This window comes from Ornithorhynchus anatinus, chromosome X5 (assembly GCF_004115215.2).
Source record: "Ornithorhynchus anatinus isolate Pmale09 chromosome X5, mOrnAna1.pri.v4, whole genome shotgun sequence".
In the NCBI taxonomy this organism is placed as follows: Eukaryota; Metazoa; Chordata; class Mammalia; order Monotremata; family Ornithorhynchidae; genus Ornithorhynchus; species Ornithorhynchus anatinus.
This window is the reverse complement of record NC_041753.1, coordinates 51,565,357-51,588,159: the sequence shown is the minus strand read 5'-3', so window position 1 is coordinate 51,588,159 and position 22,803 is coordinate 51,565,357. Positions and strand designations below refer to the sequence as shown.

Genomic DNA, 22,803 nt, shown 5'->3' with positions numbered 1-22,803 from the left:
GAAGCATGGACTGCAATGGGGAGAGACAGAAGGCAGGAAGGTCAGTGAGGAGGCTAACCTAATAGTCAAGGCAGGATATAAGCACTTGGATCAGCATGGGAGCAGTTTGGATAGAGAGGAGAGGGAAGATTTTAGCAATGTTGTGAAGATAGAACCGATAGGATTGGATGACAGGTTGAATGAGATGAGTTGAGGATAATATGGAGATTATGGGGATGAGACACAAAGAACAAGCAGTAAATGAGACTGAGAAGGAGTGACTGGAGAGGTCAGAGGAGAACTAGGTAAGCGTCTTGTTGGTGAGATACCATTTCCAGGAGAAAGGAGTGCTCATCAATATCAGAGGGCCATGAAGTCAAGGAGGAGTAGGACAAAGTGAATCCCATTAGATTTTGTTTTCAGGAGGTCATTAGTGACATCGGAGAAATCAGTCTCAGTGGAGCGAAGGGGGTGAAGACCTGACTGGTGGGTCAAAAAGAGAAATGGTGGGAGGAAGTGAAAGAAGTGGTCATTAACAACTGTTTCAAGGAGCCTGGACAGGAATGAGAGCAGTGAGATAAGGTGATAGCTAGTCAGTGCATTGGGATTGAGAGTTCTTTTAGTACGGAAACAGGGAAGCAGTGTAGCCTAATGGAAAGAACAAGGGACTGGGAGTCAGGGGACCTGAGTTTTCATCTCAACTCTGCTGCTTAGCTGCTGTGTGACATAGGACAATTCATTTAACTTCTCTGTGCCTCAGTTCTCTCACCTGCAAAATGGGGATCCAATACCTGTTCTCCCTTCTATGTAGATTGTGAGCCCCATGAAGGATCTGATGATCTTTTATCTATCCCACCGCTTGGGACAAAGTAAGCACTTAACAAATACCACAGTTCTTATTATTCTTATTACGGAAGTTTGGAACAAGCAATTCATGTCCTAAAAGTGAAGCTACTTACTCGGTCTTTTTCTTCATACATACCTTTGCTACCTAGCACTAGCAGACTTTGAGAGGTAGTAAAAAAAACAACACCACGTAACATTGCTGGAGGCTATTGCTCTACTACTCTCCCTTTTCACCTCCATTCTAGCTTTCTTGCAGGAAGTAGTTTCCTACCTGCTCTCAATCTCTCTCTTTTTTTTTATGGTATTTAAGGGATTACTATGCGTCAGGCACGGTACTAAGCGCTGGGGTGGATACAAGCAAATCGGGTTGGACATAGTTCCTGTTCCACGTGGGGCTCACAGTCTGTCCTCATTTTACAGGTGAGATAAGTGAGGCCCAGAGAAGCAAAGTGACTTGCCCGAGGTCACACAGCAGACAAATGGCAGTGCTGGGATTAGTACCCATGACCTTCTCACGTGGGCTCTACTCCCGCCTCCGCCACTTGTCTGCTGTGTGACCTCGGGCAAGCCATTTCACTTTTCTGTGCCTTAGTTACCTCATCTGTAAAATGGGGATTAAGAATGTAAGCCGCCCAGGGGACAACCTGATTAGCTTGTATCTACCCCAGTGCTTAGAACAGTGCTTGGCACATAGTAAGCATTTAACAAATATGATTATTATTATTATTCTAACTCTCAGGCCCGTGCTCTATCCACTATGCCAAGCTGCTTTTCTTGTCCATGCCTCTGACTCCATCTCTTTTCAGCTCTTAAATACGTGCACCCACTCTCCCTCCCTCACTGTTATCTTCAACCTTTCATTCTCTGGGTCCTTCCCATCTGCTTTCAAACGCATTCAAGTCCTTCCTACACTAACAAAAAGCCCTATCTGGATCCCACAGGTAATTCCGACTATTACCTCGACCTCTCTCCTCCCATTCCTGTTCAAACTCCTTGAATAGGTTGCCTACAACTGTGCCTTTATTTTCTCACCATCAAACCTCTTCTTGACCAAATATCATGAGAGTTCTGTCCCCTTGACTCCACTGAAAATGCATTATCCAGTGTCACCACTGACCTCATTCCAAATCCAACTGTCTTGGCTCTGTCTTAATCCACTTTGCCTTTGTTGATCATCCTCTCCTGCTTGGTTTCACTAACATCACGTGCATCCTGCCAGACACATCAGGTAATGAAATGATGTCATAATGACTATTTGCAATATCCCATCTTAGGCCACCTGAGCATAGAGCGTTTCTCCAGGGGTAACCTTATCTCTCTCTCCTCTCCCTCCCTCCTCCCCTCCCCACAACACATACACACGCACCTTCCCCTCGATCCAGAGCCTTTGTGTTCCCCTCCCAAGTCCCTGTGAACAGAGATGTCACACTGAGCTGCAGGAGTCAAATATACTGGACATAAGGGCATCGAAGAAGCAACTTGGCCCAGTGGCTAGAGCATGGATCTGGGAGTCAGAGGACCTGGGTTCAAATCCCAGCTCTGCCACTCATCTGTTGTGTGATCTTGGCCAAGTCACTCAACTTCCCTGTGCCTCCATTTCTTCATCTGTAAAATGGGGATTGAATCCTAATACCTCCTACTTCCCACTGAATACAGTAAGTGCTCAATAAATACGATTGAATGAATGAATGGACAGCAAACCTGTGAACAGAGACAGTCTCTGATCTGCTTATATTGCATCAACCCCAGTGCTTACTGCTTAACAAATACCGCTATTTTCTCTAGATTGTAAGCTTCTGATAGGCAGGGAACATGCCTACCAACTTCATGTTATAGTAGTAATAGTATTAAGGGCTTATTGTGTGCGGAGCACTATACTAAGCAGTGGGAAAGAGTAAACAAGTGGGAATCAGTCACTGAAGTGTTCTCCCAGGTGCTCCGTACAGTGCTCTGCACATAATAGATACCTAGCATTGATTTGATTTGATCTGGTGCCCCTATATCTGCACAAGGGAGAGACCAGCTGAAATCTAAACTGTTTCATATAAAACTAGAAAAATGACTATCCTACCAAGGCCACCCTAAGCTGAAACTCCAGAGTTGGTACCCCAAAACAGCTGAATTTGCATTTAACTTGGGACTAGCCTCCAGCACTGTGGGTCAAAGCCAAAGCAATCCAACCTGTTCTACGTACGTTGTGGCTTCACCTTTTTTCAGCCATCTCTAAAGGTCAACCTCTTCTCTTGTTCCAGTATTTTGTGTGGCGATCCCATTCCTTTTTTCTAAACCTTTTAATAAACTTTCTTGCTCTTGCCTCTGATTTCTTCTAAGGAATGCTTTATGTACACAGAGGTTTAGCGATAGAGCCTGGCTTGAAGAATCAGTGATTAAAAACTCTCTAACGTCTACTGTTATTTCAACTTTGCTTTTGTCCAATTCTGAGAAATGATTAATCTTTGTAAACTAGATGGATCGAATGAAAGGGAAAGCATTGTCTGGCCACTTTTCTAACTAAAAGTGATGAAGATACCGAAATCTGCTCTGGCAAATTTTCCAAGTGTTTTAAGGAAGTTTGGATAGCTGCCAACATTTATGTCATAAATATGCAGTACTCAAGCTGCTAAACTCAGAGCAGCTCTCCTTCAGGGACGAGAATAAACCGAACTGAAAGGTAAGCGTAACCAACAATTTCTGCAGCTTTCTTATCTGGGTTTTGACTAAGTCGATTTTAGGAACAGAAATTGCCGACTTTCAACTTCTGAAAAATGACTCGACAACTGCACTGTGGTAGAAGCTTTAATCTGGCCATTAATACTGTTTCAGTCAATCGTGTTTGAATGCTTACTGTGTGCAGAGCACTGTATTGAGCACTTAGGAGAGTACATTACAGTGGAGTTCGTAGACACATGCTCAGGCTTACTTGAGTGACTGGCAGGCGTTACTAATTATTGTTACAGTAGTGGTTTTATAAGGGTACAGTGTTTTTTCTCTGGTTAGATCAGATGTAGACTTAAAGCAAATTTTGTGAGGTGTTCTTTTTTTTATTAGCCACTTGGTAAAGCACTTCCACATTCTGCAAAGGAGGGCTCAAACAAACATTCCTTGTTCGCATAGTGATTCTCCTACAGTTTGATTTTCAACCAAACCAAGTACCCTTGGTTTGTAGGGAAAGGGACAAAAAGGAGAGGACCTACAGGATTTATTATTCATGTTTGCACATTTCATCCATTTGTAACTTTTTCCTACCTCTCCCTTTTGCTACCTTTCTTCTTTGCTTTGAAGGCAAGTAAGCAATTCCGCTGTAGCAGTTCCTACTCAGCCTCCACACAGCTTTCTTCTATCACCTTGAACTAAAAAAAAAAAATCCCCCCAAATCAAAAGCTGGGACCAAAAAAAAAATCATGAAAATGTCATAAATACCAGGATTTCTTTTAAGTATCATATTGTACTGCATGCAAACCCCTCAAGATACTGATTTGGGAACCTTTGGGGTTGGGTGCTTATAGTAGTGTGCTTATAGTAGTTGAAACCTTACTCTCCCTTGATCTTACTTACACTGTGAACACCCTGTGGGACTGGGTCCACCCAGATTCTTGATATCTGTCTCTGTGCTTAGTGCAATGCTTGGCCCATAGTAAGTGTTTTGACAAATAGCACAGTTATTGTTCTTCGTTCTTCCTTGCTTGGGTGACGCCCTGATGAGGACTCCACTGACACTCTAATTTCACGCCTTATTTTTTTCTCTAGCCCGTCTCTCCCTTGCTGTGCTCCGGCTCCCGTGGAGCTCTTGCCCCTCACTCCAGCTACTACTACTAATAATAACTCTGGTATTTTGTTAAATGCCTACTACGTAGTGAGCGCTGTACTAAATGCTGAGGGAGAGACAAGATAACCTGGTCAGGCACAGTCCCTGTCCAACATGGGGCTCACAGTCTAAATAGAATGAATAACAGGTATTGCATCCACATTTTACAGCTGAGGGAACTGAGGCACAGTGAAGTGACTTACCCAAGGTCACACAGAAGACAAGTGCTGGAGCTGGGATTAGAATCCATCTCTTCTGTCACCCAAGCCTGTACTCTATCGGCTAGGTTCTAGTCTGTGTGTCCCCAGAAGACTGTCAACAGCCTTCTCTGCTCATCCCTGGCTCTACAGCTTTGTCTTTTCCCCTACTGAGGCTCTCAAGCAGCCCAAAAGGTTTGCTTCTATAAAGGGGTACACACAACTGTTCTGGGCTCCTCTGAGAAAAATATTCCTCTTCTGCCTTTCTCTTGGAGAGATAGGGCATTACTCATAGCGTTGATCTATTCCTCATTTGTATAGAGCCCTCCCATCCTGCCAACTCCTTCCTTATTACTTTGTAAGGCCATTTCAGTTACCTTAATAACATTTCCAGGTCCACATGGGTTGGCACAGAAAATCAATATTCTCTCCATAGCAGGAGTGTGCCATGTGGCCCATATCTGGGATGGTCCCAGAGAACGATAGTAGGTGAGATTTGACAAAGGGAGACAAGCTTGAAGAATTCCTTTGGGGGGCAGGGGGTGGAAACACACAGAGGGAAGAAGATTGATCAATCAATAGTACTTATTGAGCACTTGTAATCTGGGGACTTGTTTTAATGGTTTTAAGTGCTTACCATGTCTTGGGCACTGTACTAAGAGCTGGGGTAGATCTAAGCAAATCGGGTTGAACTCGGTTCATGTCTCACCTGGGGTTCACTGTCTTGATCCCCATGTTTCAGATGAGGAAACTGAGGCACAGAGAAGTTAAGTGACTTACCCAAGGTCACACAGCAGACACTTAGCGGAGCCGGGTTTAGAACCCAGTTCCTCTAACTCTCGGGCATGCTCCATCCACTAGGCCATGCTGCTGCTTCTTGGGCTAACAAAGTGGCAAGCTATTTGGTACTCTCCAGTTAAATTCCCAAGACCCCAGTAGGGCCACCCCAAAACACTCCTACCCCGAGCCAGTCTTAATCTTCAGATTAAGAAACCCTGCTCTGGCCTACCACCTCCTGAACTCCTTCCTGTCACACATCCAGTGGGTTTCAGCTGGCAAACTGATCATCTTACTGCACTCTGAATCATATCCCTTTGTGCGGAGTTAATAATGACTAATGAAAGTCCATGACTCATGATGTATTGGGTTTCTGAATAAAGCAGTTATTATTTTTTTTTTAATCGGAAGGAATAGTGCTGAATGTTGGTAGAAAAGGAAGCATGTTGCACAGAGAATATTTTAAAACTCCCTCTGTGTCCTTTGGGCTGGGTACTGCACCTTCTAGACTACATATAGAGGGAAGCATTCAGTGAAATAGCTAAAGCTATGGCACTGGAGAAGAGCAGTCAGGGTTCTGTCCTGGATTATCCATCAGTCAGTGGTATTTTTGAGTGCTTATTGCAGGCAGAACACTGTATCAAGCACCTGGGAGAGTAAAATGCAAGAGAGTTGGGAGGCACCATCCCTGCCCTCAAGAAGCTTACAGCCTAGTGCATAACTCAGAGGCAGTATGTTGGGGAGCGTTCTTTTCATGTAGACAACTCAGCTGTACCTACCTCTGTGTGCTTAGGCCCTTCCTCCACTCTTCAAAGGAGCTCTATTCTGCCTAGTTGGATGAGGCATATCATCTTTCTGTCTTCCTGTGATCTCAACCTTGGTTAAATATAGACACTTTCAAGGTATGACCACACTCTGAAACAACAGTGATCGTGTGACTGCATGCACACACAAGCACACCTTGTAATTTAGTTTCCATCTCCTCCTCTAGACTGGAAGATTGTGGGTGGGGAATGTATCTAACAACTCTATTATATCCTTCCAAGTGCTTAATACAGTGATCTGCATACAGTAAGTGCACAATAAATGCCATTGATCGATGTAGCTTTCTGTCTTCCTGTGACCTCAGCTTTGGTCTAATATTGATGATTTCAAGATATGATCACTGTCTCTGAGACAATAATAGGTGAATGTGTGGGACTGTGTACCTACATACTCACCTGTAATGTAATTTCCATCTCTCCCTCTAGACCGTAAGGTCCTTGTGGCAGGAATCACATCTACCAACTCTTTTGCATTGTAATGTTGGTATTTGTTAAGCGCTTACTATGTGCAGAGCACTGTTCTAAGCGCTGGGGTAGATACAGGGTAATCAGGTTGTCCCACTTGAGGTTCACAGTTAATCCCCATTTTACAGATGACGTAACTGAGGCACAGAGAAGTTAAGTGACTTGCCCACGGTCACACAGCTGACAACTCTACCAAGTACTTAGTATGGTGCTCTGACCACAGTAGATGCTCAATAAATGTCACTGGCCAATTAATTGGCACATACATAATACATACACATTCACAGTTTGTGAAATTTAAGAAGAGTTGTCAGTGGCAACTCATCATTTCTGGCTGAAAATTTTCACTCAGTAATAGTGCTACTCATCGGTTAGAAAACAGCTCCTTGTTTGAAGGGTATTGCTAACTGGATCTAGCTTAACAAAAGGCACCATTTCAAAACACAGTTTATCAATCAGTGGTGTTTACTGAGCACTGAGAAGCAGCGCGGCTTAGTGGAAAGAGCACGGGCTTTGGAGTAAGAGGTCATGAGTTCGAATCCCAGCTCTGCCACTTGTCAGCTGTGTGACTGTGGGCAAGTCACTTAACTTCTCTTTGCCTCAGATTAGACTGTAAGCCCGTCAAACGGCAGGGACTGTCTCTATCTGTTGCCGACTTGTTCATCCCAAGCGCTTAGTACAGTGCTCTGCACATAGTAAGCGCTCAATAAATACTATTGAATGAATGAATGAATAAAATGGGGATTAAGACTGTGAACCCCACGTGGGACAACCTGATTCCCCTGTGTCTACCCCAGTGCTTAGAACAGTGCTCTGCACATAGCAAGCGCTTAACAAATACAAACATTATCACTTGGGAGAGTACAATACAACAGAGGTGGCGAACACATTCTCTGCCCACAATGAGTTTACAGTCTAGAGGGGTTGACAGACATCAATATAAATGACAACGGTTTCTATCATTGTTTCAGCTGATGGTACTCTCCCAAGTGCATAGTTCAGTGTTCACATAGCGCTCAATAAATACAACTGACTGATGTACGGAATTAGGAGATAGATGGAAATAAGAGGTCAAGATTGGGTGGATTCCGTCCAATTCGATTATTAAAAAGGTGGGCGCTTATTACCCAAACTTCCCTCATGACTGTTCTCGTTGCAGTGCCCTTTCCAACCTAAGTCCCTGTCCATTAAAAATGACTTACTCAAAGTTGAAGTCCACTAAAGAGCCATTTCGAGCTGGCTAGTCACATATAGACTATTCCCCCCCTCCTAGCAACAAGGGTTTTATATAAGTTCACCAGACAGCTGAAAATTACACTTTTGGGGGTTCTGTCCCAACCACCACTAAGGTGGGACCATTAAGAATTCCACTGTAGGCAAAGATGGGAGGCAGGATCCCTCAGTCACTGTAATCCTGTGAGCAGGAGCAACTGCCACTACCGTGCCCAATGCAGCTAAACTGCGCTTCCCGAGCCAGTGAATGAGTTATTGGAGTGGTTCTCTTTCTTCCTTTTCCACCTCTCCTCTTTCTTTCTTTTTTTAAATGGTATTTGTTAACCGCTTAGAACAACGCTGGGATAGATATAAATCAATCAGGTAGAGAAGCAGCGTGGCTCAGTGGAAAGAGCCCGGGCTTTGGAGTCAGAGGTCATGAGTTTGAATCCCAGCTCTGCCATTTGTCAGCTGTGTGACTGTGGGCAAGTCACTTAACTTCTCTGTGCCTCAGTTACCTCATCTGTAAAATGGGGATGAAGACTGTGAGCCCCACGTGGGACATCCTGATTCCCCTGTGAATACCCCAGCGCTTAGAACAGTGCTCGGCACATAGTAAGCGCTTAACAAATACCAACAAAAAAAACAAAAACACAGTCCCTGTCCCACAAGGGACGCAAGTTTAAGTTTCTCCTGGAAATGCCCGTCACTGTCCCAGGAAGGGCCAGTTTTGTGGTGACCAATTGCCTAGTGACTGAGGCTGTCTACTGCAAGATGCATGACCTTACCACTACCCACCTTTTCATCTGCTGCTGCTACCCTCTCCACCCAATCAATCGTACTTTTTGAGAGTCTGCTATCCCCTCTTTACAGAAAATTGGCTGTTTATCCCTACTCTTTATTTCCTGTTTTTTGACCAGTTTTCTATCCATTTGAGTCTGTTTTGTCATGGATAGAAAACTGGTCAAAAGACAGGAAGTAAAGAAGAACAGACTCAAATTGTCTAAAGCCTGTAGTGTGAAAGTTCATCAAAGATCTTTGAATTTTTTAAGTGACTAGGGGCAATTTGCAGAAAGTCAGAGGGAAAGGAATAAATGAATCACTGAGTGTGTGATGGATCTTTATTGAAAGATCTGACTCAATATAACTATTAAGCATGGAGCATGTACTCATTGTTTTATGATTCACTTGAGATATTTAAGACCTTTTCAGGTAGATAACATCTATCTTGCATGGTTTGTCACCTAATTTTCATATCACTATTGATCGGCAATCTATACCTATTTAATTTAACTATATATATATATCCCCTACTTTCCCATCCTTCTCTGCAGTATCCTCAGATGAGATCTCCTCCCTCCTCGCAAGTGCCACCCCCTCCACCTGCGCCTCGGACCCCATTCCCTCTCACCTTATTAAAACCATCGCCCCTGCCCTCCTCCCTTCCTTAACTTCTATTTTTAACCACTCAATCTCCAATGGCTCCTTCCCCTCTGCCTTCAAACATGCCCATGTCTCCCCCATCCTAAAAAAACCCGCTCTTGACCCCACTACCCCCTCCAGTTATCGCCCTATCTCCCTACTACCCTTCCTTTCCAAAATCCTAGAACGAGTCGTCTACAATCGATGCTTAGAATTCCTTAACTCCCATTCTCTCCTAGACCCCCTCCGATCTGGCTTCCGTCCCCTCCACTCTACCGAGACTGCTCTCTCTAAGGTCACCCGTGACCTCCTTCTTGCCAAATCCAATGGCTCCTACTCCATTCTAATCCTCCTTGACCTCTCTGCTGCCTTTGACACTGTCGACCATCCCCTCCTCCTCCATACCTTATCTCACCTTGGCTTCACGGACTCCGTCCTCTCCTGGTTCTCCTCTTACCTCTCTGGCCGGTCATTCTCGGTCTCCTTCACTGGCGCCTCCTCCCCCTCCCATCCTTTAACTGTTGGAGTTCCTCAAGGGTCAGTTCTTGGCCCTCTTCTGTTCTCCATTTACATTCACTCCCTCGGTGAACTCATTCGCTCTCACGGCTTTGACTACCATCTCTACGCAGATGACACGCAGATCTACATCTCCGCCCCTGTCCTCTCCCCCTCCCTTCGGGCTCGCATCTCCTCCTGCCTCCAGGATGTCTCCACCTGTATGTCGGCCCGCCACCTAAAACTCAACATGAGCAAGACTGAGCACCTCATCTTCCCTCCCAAACCCGGTCCTCTCCCAGACTTCTCTATCACCGTGGATGGCACGACCATCCTTCCCGTCTCTCGGGCCCGCAATCTCGGTGTCATCCTTGACTCATCTCTCTCGTTCACCCCACACATCCTATCCATTACCAAGACCTGCCGGTTTCACCTTTACAATATCGCCAAGATCCGCCCTTTCCTCTCTACCCAAATGGCTACCTTACTGCTACAGGCTCTCGTTATATCCCGGCTAGACTACTGTGTCAGCCTTCTCTCTGATCTCCCTTCCTCCTCTCTTGCCCCACTCTGGTCTATTCTTCACTCCGCTGCCCGGCTCATCTTCCTGCAGAAACGATCTGGGCATGTCACTCCCCTTCTTAAACAACTCCAGTGGTTGCCTATCAACCTCCGCTCCAAACAAAAACTCCTCACTCTAGGCTTCGAGGCTCTCCATCACCTTGCCCCTTCCTACCTCTCCTCCCTTCTCTCTTTTTACCGCCCACACCGCACGCTCTGCTCCTCCGCCGCCCACCTCCTCACCGTCCCTCGGTCTCGCCCATCCCGCCGTCGACCCTTGGGCCACGTCCTCCCGCGGTCCCGGAACACCCTCCCTCCTCACCTCCGCCAAACTGATTCTCTTCCCCTCTTCAAAACCCTACTTAAAACTCACCTCCTCCAAGAGGCCTTCCCAGACTGAGCTCCTCTTCTCCCTCTACTCCCTCTACCACCCCCCCTTCACCTCTCCGCAGCTAAACCCTCTTTTCCCCCCTTTCCCTCTGCTCCTCCCCCTCTCCCTTCCCCTCCCCTCAGCACTGTACTCGTCCGCTCAACTGTATATATTTTCATTACCCTATTTATTTTGTTAATGAAATGTACATCGCCTTGATTCTATTTAGTTGCCATTGTTTTTATGAGATGTTCTTCCTCTTGACTCTATTTATTGCCACTGTTCTTGTCTGTCCATCTTCCCCGATTAGACTGTAAGCCCGTCAAATGGCAGGGACTGTCTCTATCTGTTGCCAACTTGTTCATTCCAAGCGCTTAGTACAGTGCTCTGCACATAGTAAGCACTCAATAAATACTATTGAATGAATGAATGAATACACTGATTTCAGGAAAAATTGTCACCTGAGTTCCACTGCTTCATGGTAGAGATTCCAGAGAAGGGAGTCATCAGTGTGTGGTACTGCAGAACACACAGTGAGTACACAAATCAGGAAAATGCTCAGCGCAACAATATGTAGTATAGACTGGAGGCTAGGAGTCTAGTGGCTTTAGGTAATGCAGTAGTCTAGCTGTGGCTTTTAATAATAATAATAATAATGTTGGTATTTGTTAAGCGCTTACTATGTGCCGAGCACTGTTCTAAGCGCTGGGGTAGACACAGGGGAATCAGGTTGTCCCACGTGGGGCTCACAGTCTTAATCCCCATTTTACAGATGAGGGAACTGAGGCACCGAGAAGTGAAGTGACTTGCCCAAAGTCACACAGCTGCCAAGTGGCCGAGCCGGGATTCGAACCCATGACCTCTGACTCCAAAGCCCGTGCTCTTTCCACTGAGCCACGCTGCTTCTTGTGGGAGCAGTTTGGGTGGACAGGAAGGAGCAGACCTAGGAGATGAGGCCAAAAAAAAAAAAGGTAGGATTTGGCAGTAGATTGAGGGAGTCGAAGGATCAATCAGTCATTCAACTGCATTTATTGAGGGCTTATTAGGTGCAAAGCACTGTACTAAGCCCTTGGGAGAATGCAATGCAACAGAATTAGTAGACATGTTCCCTGCCCATAAGGAGCTTACAGCCTAGAGGGAGAGACAGACATTAATATAAGTGAATAATTCATAATATGTAATTAAAGATTATGAGCCTAAGTGTTGTGGGGTGAATATCAAATGTCCAAAAGTCACAGATCCTAGTTCAGAAATGAAGCAGAAGGGAGAGCGAGGTGGAGAAAAATGGGCTTAATCAGAGAAGGCCCCTTGGAGGAGATGTGCCCTTAGCAATGGTTTTGAAAGTGGAGAGAGGGGTGGTCCGTCGTTTATGGAGGGGGAGGGAGTTCCAGGCCAGCGGGAGGGTGTGGGAAAACGGTCAGCGGCGAGGCAGATGAGATCAGAGAGGATGGTGGCGTCATCGACTGAATGGGGAAAGTTAAGGGGAGGAGTAGGTTTCAGGAGAAAGGTGAATTCTGTTCTAGATAATGTTGTTGAAGGTGCCAGCGGGGCATCCAGGTGAAGATAGCCTGGAGGCACAAGGAGATGCAGGATTGCAGCTCAGATGAGAGATCAGACCTAGAGAGTGAGGTCTGGAAGCGGTCAGCACTGAGTGTGGTAGCTCAAGGCATCTAATAATTATGGTACTTGTTAAGTGCTTACTATGTGCCAAGCACCGTTCTAAGCACTGGGGTAGATACAAGCCATCTGAGTGGATGAGCTCCCGGAGAGAGAAAGCATAAAGCAAGAACAGTAAAGGACCTAGAACAGAGACTCATGGGATGCCTGTGGTAAGAGGGGGCAAGGTGATAGAGAGCTTTCAAGCTGTTGGTGAGGAATTTTTGTTTGAAGCGGAGGTGGATGGGCAACCGCTGGAGGTTCTTGAGGAGTTTGGAAACATGGCCTGAGCAGTTGTGTGGAAAAATGATCTGGGCAGCAGAGTAAAGTATGGACTGAAGCGGGGAGAGACAGGAGGCCGGGAGTTGAAGGTGAGAGAGGATAAGTGCTTGGATTAACATGGTAGCAGTTTGAATGGAGGGAAAGGGTGGATTTTAGTGACATTGTGAAAGTTTATCGAATGTATAAATTTGAATAAACAACTGTGGTTGATACTGATCACCTTTCTTCAAGCTTAGCTGGTGGGAGAGGAATACTGATTGCTCCTCAATGGAGGAGTATCATGAAAAGATTTTAAATTGTTATTCTGTCATTGGTTTTTTTTTGTTTTTGTTTTTTGGAAAGGGCCCAGAATACCCCAAGTTGCCAACATCCACTCCGGCAAGTTGAGAGTCAAGCAGAAAAATGGTTAAATCTTCCCAGTTAGCAGGTAAGATGCTCTGTCTTTATGCTAACTTCTCCGGATAAGGTCTGTGGTTTAAAGCTTCATCATCCCCATGTCCCTACATGCTGCTGTGTTCAAAAGAAATACTACGTGTGAGAATCTGGATTAACAAGAAATGCTTGTAGATGAGTAGATGGGGAGGATGGGAAGGACTAGGATGGTTTCAAACCGGTTCTTCTTTTTTGTCGTACTCTCTCAAGCACTTAGTCCAGTGCTCTGCGCTTGGTAAGTGCTCAGTAAGTGATTGATTGGGCCTCCAGGTATGGTTCTGCTTCAGGACTTTTAAAAAACTGTCTCTCTGGCTAGTCCTATAGAAATGCCACCAGAGGGCAATAGCTCCATGATTGATCAATCAATCAATGGTATTTAAAGAGTGCTTACTGTGTGCAGAGCACTGGACTAAAAGCTTGGGAAGGTACAGTGCGATAGAGTTGGTAGATGCTATCCCTGCCCACAAACTCAGGGTTTATAGCCTTTAGCTGCCCCTATAACAATGCAACCAGATGACGATAGCTCCATGACAGAGAAAGGGCCCGTTACCTCCATGACATTAGCACGGAGGGGGCTAGCTTCTCCCCGCCCACCCCTTCTGGGGTAGGGTAGGCAATCATTTAGCCTCTCCTCCCCTCAGATCCAGAAAGGGGCCAGGAAGGAGCCAAGATGTCAGTCCTGTTTCTTGCCCCATTGCTGGCAGAGTGTGGCCCCTCGCCCGGCCTGGGCACCTGAACTGTGCCTCTTGGCCCCACTGGATCTCGGGGCCAGGTCAGAGGCTCTTCCCATCCCCGGCCCTGAATTCCAGTCAGGATGAGCCTCTATCTATTGTGTCCCCAGCCTCCCTGAGGGAGGCTTTTGGGGTAAGGCGGGCTGGTGTTGGACCTCTGGAGCCACTGAGGTGGCTGGGGAAACCCCGAGGGGCCGATAAACCCACTTGCCCCCCTCAAGCCTGGAGCTGTCGTCCTATTCCTGCCGCTATGCCCACCATCCTGGGCGGGCACCAGAACCACCACTACTTGGTGACGGTGGCTGTGGTGATGACAGGGAGTCACTGTGTCTAATAATACAATACCATAATTGGTGTGAGAAGCAGCATGGTGTCGTGGATAGAGCATGGGCCTGGGAGTCAGAAGGTCATGGGTCCTAATCCCGGCTCCGCCATTTGTCTGCTAAGTGGCCTTGGACAAGTCACTTCACTTCTCTGCACCTCAGTTACCTCATCTGTAAAAAGGAGATTGAGACTGTGAGCCCTTTGTGGGACAGGGACTGTATCCAGCCCTATTTGCTTCTATATTCCCCAGTGCTTAGTACGGTGCCTGGCACATAGTAAGTGCTTAAACACCAAAATTATTATTAAATACCATTCATTCATTCAATCGTATTTATTGAGCGCTTACTATGTGCAGAGCACTGTACTAAGCGCTTGAATACAACCCTGTTGTACTGCACTGTCCTAAGTGTTTGGTACAGTGCTCTGCACACAGTAGGCAGTGCTCAATAAATACCACTGATTGATGGAATGGCAACAGATGGTCAACGTCCTTTTTCCTTCTACCATCCCTCTTTTCTTTCTCTCACTCCTTCCTTCTTTCTTGCTCAATCTACTACTAATAATGATAATAATAGTGGTATTTGTTAAGCACTTATTGTCAGCTAAGCCCTCTACTAGATATAAGGATAATCAGATTAGACCCAGTCCCTGTTCCTCATGGGACTGAGAGTCTAAATAGGAGGGGAGAACAAGTATTGAATCCTCATTTTACAGATGAGAAAACTGAGGCACAGACTTGCCTAAGACCACAAAGCAGGCAAGTGGCAGAATTGGGTTTAGAACCCAGTTTTCCTTTTCATTCATTCATTCAATAGTATTTATTGAGCGCTTACTATGTGCAGGGCACTGTACTAAGCGCTTGGAATTAACAAGTCGGCAGCAGATAGAGACAGTCCCTGCCGTTTGACGGGCTTACAGTCTAATCGGGGGAGACAGATAGACAAGAACGATGGCAATAAATAGAGTTGAGGGGAAGAACATCTCATAAAAACAATGGCAACTAAATAGAATCAAGGCGATGTACATTTCATTAACAAAATAAATAGGGTAATGAAAATATATACAGTTGAGCAGACGAGTACAGTGCTGAGGGGATGGGAAGGTAGAGGGGGAGGAGCAGAGAAATGGGGGGAAAAGAGGGTTAAGCTGCGGAGAGGTGAAGGGGGGGCGGTAGAGGGAGTAGAGGGAGAAGGGGAGCTCAGTCTGGGAAGGCCTCTTGGAGGAGGTGAGTTTTAAGTAGGGCTTTGAAGAGGGAAGAGAATTAGTTTGGCGGAGGTGAGAAGGGAGGGCATTCCAGGACTGCAGGCCACATTGCTTCTTAAAAATACCAAATTAAAAATACCATTAATATTATTATTGGTCCCCCTTTCCCTTTTCATAATAACAAATCAGAAAAAAAGTTGGCATTTCTAATTTATCTTCCAACTCATAAAATCTATACCTTCCTTCACCTCTGAGAGCATTCTAGTATTACATCTCCTCCCTTCCTTTTTCCTCATGGAACATATCCTTTCTTTATTCCTGTGCCCTCATTTGTCCTTTCACCTCTGTCATTAGCACATTTCCCTTGCCCTCCTGTCTGTCCAGTCCCTGAACATTTCTTGAGTCTGTTTCCTAGATTTAGAGACTTCCTTTGTGTTTTGTTTTTCTTTTCTTTTTTTTTTTCAGCATCTTCCACTGGTTCTCATCTTGAATTGTCTCCTGCCCCCATCATCTGTGACTCTTTATCTAAACACAATTTTCTGATTCTCCTTCTTCCTGACAGTTAACTGTCACCATTAGGTGACATCTTTTTTTCCAGGCCAGAGTATTGATGCTTTCTTTTAAGTCAACTTTGCCTATCTGGCTTACCTCCCCTCATATATAAGTGAACTCCTTTTTCTGTTTTTTTTTTTTAATGGTATTTAAGTGCTTACTATGTGCCAGACTACAGTCTCACTTGGAAACTGGAACCCTACACCTCTGCCATTTTACAGTGGCCATGTCTGAGGAGCCCAGGGAGGAGCAGCATGGTCTAGTGGAAAGGGTGTGGACCCGGATTCCAAACCTGGTTCTGCCACTTGCCTGTTGGGTGCCCATTACTTGCCAGTAAAACTTTGTCAATTCATTCAAAACAATAACTACATTGTTATGCTTCATGTGGCTAGGTAGGGTTTTCCTGTTAAAAATAATGGTTTAATCCAGAATAGGGAATAACAGGAAGCAACACTATTTTTTTTCCCCCTAAAACATAAACATCAGGATCTCTTGATTTGTAGCCTGAGCCTGGCTCTCATCCCAGTTTTCGTGAAGGGGGTGGTGTCAAGCTTCTTCAATAATCTTCGTCCCTGCCCCAGTATCACTAAGCAGCGTGGAGAGCCCGGGCTTGGGAGTTGGAGGACGTGGGTTCTAATCCCGGCTCCACCACTTGTCAGCTGTGTGTCGTTGGGGCAAGCCACTTAACTTCTCTGTGCCTCAGTTACCTCATTGTAAAATGGGGATTAAGACTGTGAGCCCCACGTGGGACAACCTGGTTACCTTCTATCTACCCCAGGGCTTAGAATGGTGTTTGACACATAATAAGTTCTTAACAAATACCATTATTATTATTACTATTAATATCCATTTGGGGGAAGAAGAAAAAAAGGCCAGTGAAAGTGCATGGGAAGTAATAATACCTTCAGGCAAGGATTCTTTCTCTTTCTCCCCCCACCCCTCTTTTCCCCTCAAAGGAAGATTAAATCCTCCATCTCTGTTAAATGGTAGGTGAAAAACCAATAGCAAATGGGAGCAGTCATAATAGGAGAGACCCAACACCTAGCCTAGAGAAGTTAAGCGGAGGGGAGAGCAACATAGCAGTGCTACTATTGATTCCCCAGAACCCACAGTCTCCCCATAGGCAACAGGAAATGGAAATGGGTGAAAGTGTAAGCAAAGAAAATTTTCATGATCTCCTCCACCGGACAAGAGATCAGGATTTTTCAATTCTCATCTATTTAGGGGAGGAAAACAAAAAAAAAGGACTTGGTGGTAGTGGGAGGAGGAGGAGGAACATTGCATGATCTTTAGAAGCAGCGTGGCTCAGTGGAAAGAGCACGGGCTTTGGAGTCAGGGCTCATGAGTTCGAATCCCAGCTCTGCCACTTGTCGGCTGTGTGACTGTGGGCAAGTCACTTAACTTCTCTGTGCCTCAGTTCCCTCATCTGTAAAATGGGGATTAAGACTGTGAGCCCCACGTGGGACAACCTGATTCCCCTATGTCTACCCCAGCGCTTAGAACAGTGCTCGGCACATAGTAAGCGCTTAACAAATACCAACATTATTATTATTATTATATAAGCAGAGACTTCATATTTTCGGTTCATGCTGTGTATGGTTCAGTTTTTGTTGAGCTGGTTTGGAAGACATTTGATCAGCTCTCTTTAAGAGAGTTCTTCTCAGAAGGGCCCCAGCTCTGTGGGGAGCAGTGGGGACCATCTCCTCCACAGAATTGGGACCGTGAAGGCTGAATTCCACCAGCTTTACCACTTCTGGCTTTGGCGATTGTCCATTACCACTCTCAGTAAGATGAAGAGCAGCTGGAAGTTAGCACGGTGACAAGGCTTTGGCCTGCAGCTGTCTCCCAACTGCACCACTGAGAGCCTTGCTTCTCGTTCATCCCAATTAATCTGGGAAAATTAATGGGAAAATCTGGCGCCTCTATTCTACAGCCTGGAGCCACGTGTCATATCCATGAAACCTAAACAAATACCAACCATTGCAGTTCTGTCTCTCCCATTAGAGTGTAAGCTCTTTGTGGGCATGGAATTTGTCACTTCTTTGTTTTGCACTTCCCAGGCATTTAGTTTAGCGCATGGCACCCAGTGGGTGCTCAGTAAATGCTTTTTCTACCATTACTCGGCAGCAAGAAGCAACCCAAACGTGGCACATGCTGAAAATGTGGAATACACCTAGTTCTCAGTGTGGCTTGGAAGTCAGAAGGACCTGGGTTCTAATCCCGGCTTTTCCATGTCTGCTATGTGACCTCGGGCAAGTCACTTTGCTTCTAGTTACCTCATCTGTAAAGAAGGGATAAGAGCGTGAGCCCATGTAGGACTGGGACTGTGTCCAACCTGATTAACTTGTATCTACCCCAGTGTTCAGAACAGTGCTTGGCACATCATAAGTGCTTAGGAAGTATCATTATTATTTTTCTTATGAGGGTTGTGTTCTTGCAAAACCCCATGTTAAGGAAAACTCACACTATAGTACTCAGCTGTACATCATGCACTTGCACAAAGCCATTTCTACTGACACTACACGACGCTGTATCTGGACAGATGCATTCTGTCGGAGGAACGTTCCCTAATTCTGCCATCAAGGTCTCGCCAAAGTGTGTAATGAAAACATACACGATAACGCAACTGTGTTTGTGTGTGTATTAGAGAAGCAGCGTGGCTCGGTGGAAAGAGCACGGGGCTTGGGAGTCAGCGGTCATGGGTTCAAATTACAGCTCTGCCACTTCTCAGCTGTGTGACTGTGGGCAGGTCACTTAACTTCTCTGTGCCTCAATTACCTCATCTGTAAAATGGGGATTAACTGTGAGCCTCATGTGGGACAACCTGATTACCCTGTATCTGCCCCAGCGCTTAGAACAGTGCTCCGCACATAGTAAGCACTTAACAAATACCAACATTATTATTATCTCTGTGGTGATTGCTCTAAACTTAGATAAGTAGAGTGGCCTAGTGGATGTAGCAGGGATCTGGGAATCAGAAGGACCTGGGTTCTAATCCCAACTCTGCCATTTGACTGCTGTGACCTTGGGCAAGTCACTTAACTTCTCTGTGCCTCCATTACCTCATCTGTAAAATGGGGATTAAGACTTTGTTTCCAACCTGTTTAGGTTGTATCTACCTCAGCGCTTAGAACAGCACCAGGCACATAGGAAGTGCTTAACAAATACCATGAAAAAACAAAACAAAACAAAAAACTTGTGGGAAATGCACCCACAAAACTGACTATCCTAGACTTCCAGACTTAAATTTTCTTCAGTGACAAACATTCTGAAAGGGTTTGTATTTGCCAACAAGTTGTAGTGGGAGAGTTACTCTGTGCTCTGATTCTGGGGCTGTGTACCATAGCAACCCATGACATGACTGAACAATCCTTCTGTGTCATGGATGGCCTGACACTGGTTGAGCTGCATTTGGTTACGTTGTCAGGCTTGGCAGCTTAGTTATCACATTGATGCTAAGCACAATATGTTCTCTCTGCCTTTGTCTCATATGTGATTGGAATCTTTTTGCTACTACAGTTCTTTGTGTTTAAAATTGGTTTTTAGTTTTAACAAGTTTTTCGTTGTAATTTCCATCTTGTGAAAGTTTTGACCTAGCTTTTGCCCCTGGTTGGCTATTGATGTTAATAATCTTAATACTTTCCCAAGTTAATCTGTCAAAGACTTGGAATATCTGCATGCCACTAACAATGAGGTCTGCATTGCCAAACACAGGCCTAGAATGTTCCCCACTGTGACCAAAAAAAAAAAAAAAATTCTCCTGTGTTTAGGACTCCAGAAGAATCCCAGGAAGCGCCATCCAAATCTCTCATGCTTTTCCACCATGGAACTTCGCTCAGGATTCATTATGAGAAAGACCAGCCCTAGATTGCAAATGACCATTGCAAGATCACAAACGATCATCAAACAATCATCGATAGCCATCCGTAGATCATTCGCAGTCAGTCCCAAGTCACAAATGCCCAGAGAAATGGATCCGTCTACGAAGTTTTTTTCTAGACAACTCTTCCCTGAAGACTTTGCAGGTATCGATCTCCAACTGAACTCTGTGATCTGTGGATAGTGTTAACTTATGTGCATGTGTGTGTTTGTGTAGGCAATTTTGGATCTTTTGATTTGAATTTAAATATTACACCACTTCACTGCAGTTTGGAGAATAGGCTGAGCTTAGTATACAGTCCGATCGTCAGCAATGGCAGGTGGTGCTGTTAGGTACTGAATTTCCATTTTAGAAATGAGGGAACTGAGGCGTAGAGCAGTTAAGTGACTTGTCCAAGGTCATACAGCAAGCAAGTGGTGGAGTTGGGATTAGCACCGAGGTTTAAGCTTTCTCCACTAGGCCATGCTGCTTCTCTGTTGGTTACAGTGTTCCACACTATCAGAGGAAACAGTTTTGCACATGTGCACAATGTTGAAATGGGTGACCTTGGGCAAATGGCTTTACTTCTCTGTGCCTCAGCTTCCCCACCTGTAAAATGGGGATTAAGCACCCGTTCTCCCTCTCCCTTAGAATATGGGCCCATACGCGACAGCGACTACGTCTGACCTGATTCACTTGTATCTTCCCCAGTGTTTTAGTACAGTGCTTTGCACCTAGTAAGCACTCAAAAGACACCACAATTATCATGCTTATTATTATTTATGCAAAAAACCAACCCTCACCTTACAAGAGAACTGAGTGCATTTGAAAAATGTCTCAAGTTGATACATCTGGGTGCAAAAACACTAAAACATACATTTTTAGCAAATCAATCTTTTATTGAATGCTATGTGCAGAGCACTGTACTAAGCACTTGGTAGAGTATAATACAACAGAATTGGCGACTCATTCCCTGCCCATAATGAGCAAATAATAATAACGACTTCTTATCTCAAATCAGCCAGAAGCTTATTAAGAAACAGGCTTTCAATCATAATAAGAATATTTGTGGTATTTAAGTACCTACTATGTACCCAGCACTGTAGTAGATGTAAGATAATCAGGGCCCACATGGGGCTCACAGTCTGAGGAGGGAGAACAGATATTCAGTCTCCATTACGCAGGTGAGGGATCTGAGACACAGAGAAATGAAGTGACTTGCCCAAGGTTACAAAGCCGGTAAATGGCAGAGTGGGGTTTAAAACCCAGGTCTTCTTACTCCCAGGCCTGGGCTCTTTCCACTAGACCATTCTGCCCCTCTCTTTCATGGAAATATTGACTTTCCTCAGCAAAAATGATCCCATTATCTTAGTTTGTACTTTTCAGGCAAGAAGGCAACTTGACCTAATCGAGTGGATTATGGGTACCCCACTGACCTAAACCAGTTGAAGCTCGGTGGCATAGGGTATCATCTTTAGTGGCAACCAGGCTAGTTGGGAACAAATTAATCTCTTCTACAAGATTCCGTGAAAGTTCTCACCACGGAGCAGATGAAATCATGGTGGAGATTCAGTAGAATTATTCATCTTCCAGTGACTGTCCTGGAGGCCACCAAACTGTTTTCACTTTATTCCCTCTACTGTGCCCCAAGGTTTCAAATGTTCCTATGTTGGGGATTTGTGGTTTGGAGATAAGTTGGTACACAAACTTTAAAAAAATTTGAAAAAATCAAATTCCGCCTTAGGGGGCTAACTGTTTCTATCTTTCGATGACAGTAACATACGTGGAGACCAAGCGCTTTTACATGACTACAGCCAACGGAAAACACGTCAGTTTTGTTAGACAAAATGAAGACTTAAAGATGCACGTCAAGCACGCACCGTTTTTCAACCAGAAAGGTAGACTTTTTTTCTTCTGTCCAGAAGGGGTATTCATTTATGATGGTTAGTTCCGGGGCTTATGTGTGCTAGGGTTTGCATTATCTCACCTATAATCAGGAGTTTAGCTTTAACTCTGCGCCACAACTTTCCTCCAGTTGAGAAAGAACAATGCAAAGCCTGGGACCCCAGCAGCTTTTTTTTTGTTTTTTGTTTTTTTCTTTTTAATGGTTTTCTGTGAGCCCGTTGTCGGGTTGGGATTGTCTCTATTTGTTGCTGAATTGTAGTTTCCAAGCACTTAGTATGGTGCTCTGCACACAGTACGTGCTCAATAAATACAATTGAATGAATGAAAGTGCTTACTATGTGCCAGGCACTGAACTAAGTACTAGTGTAGATAGGCAATAATTGGGTTAGACATAGTTCCTGTCCCACATAAGGATCACAGTCTTAATCCCTATTTTATAGATGACACAGCTGAGTTACAGAGAAATGAAGTGACTTGCCCAAGTTCACGCAGCAGACAAGTGGTTGGACCACGATTACAGCCCAGGTCCTCCAACTCCTAGACCACTAGGCCTGGCCCAGTTTCCATTACGCCATGTGCTGCTTCCCCTAGCATTTGCTCCAGGAAGGGAAAAGCGGAATTTCTGCTTCTCAAACACCCATTCCACCCCCTTCCCCACCTCACCCAGGGTCCGTGCTCTATCCCCTAGGCCATGCTGCTTCTCTTAAGCACTCTGTAAATATGACTAATTCTTTTGATAAATCATAAGCTAACATGGTTTTGTAGTTAAATTGAAAAACCTAGACTCCACCCTACGTCCTCTCTCCACGGCAGTTATGTACACATCTTTATACACTGCGGCTTCTCCTACCTGTAACTGATTTTTGTGCTTGTCTCCCCGGCTTTACTGCAAGCTCCTTGAGGGCA

At 45.1% G+C, this 22,803-nt stretch overlaps 1 protein-coding gene across 2 annotated transcripts in view; it reads left to right on the top strand.

The window, feature by feature from the left end:
• The first annotated feature begins 3,445 nt into the window (after positions 1–3,445).
• The window catches only part of LOC114807936 (interleukin-33-like), a 29,396-nt gene continuing 10,038 nt past the window's right edge, over positions 3,446–22,803 (top strand). Inside the window, exons 1-4 of one of the 2 annotated variants that reach the window (XM_029054840.2) lie at positions 3,446–3,496; positions 13,234–13,318; positions 19,904–20,158; positions 21,768–21,890. In XM_029054840.2, the coding sequence (XP_028910673.1) occupies positions 13,294–13,318; positions 19,904–20,158; positions 21,768–21,890 (403 nt within the window). In that variant the 5' untranslated portion in view covers positions 3,446–3,496; positions 13,234–13,293. Of the gene's footprint in view, positions 3,497–13,233; positions 13,319–19,609; positions 20,159–21,767; positions 21,891–22,803 lie in introns of those variants that run through there. The other variant, XM_039910947.1, reaches the window with a different exon arrangement.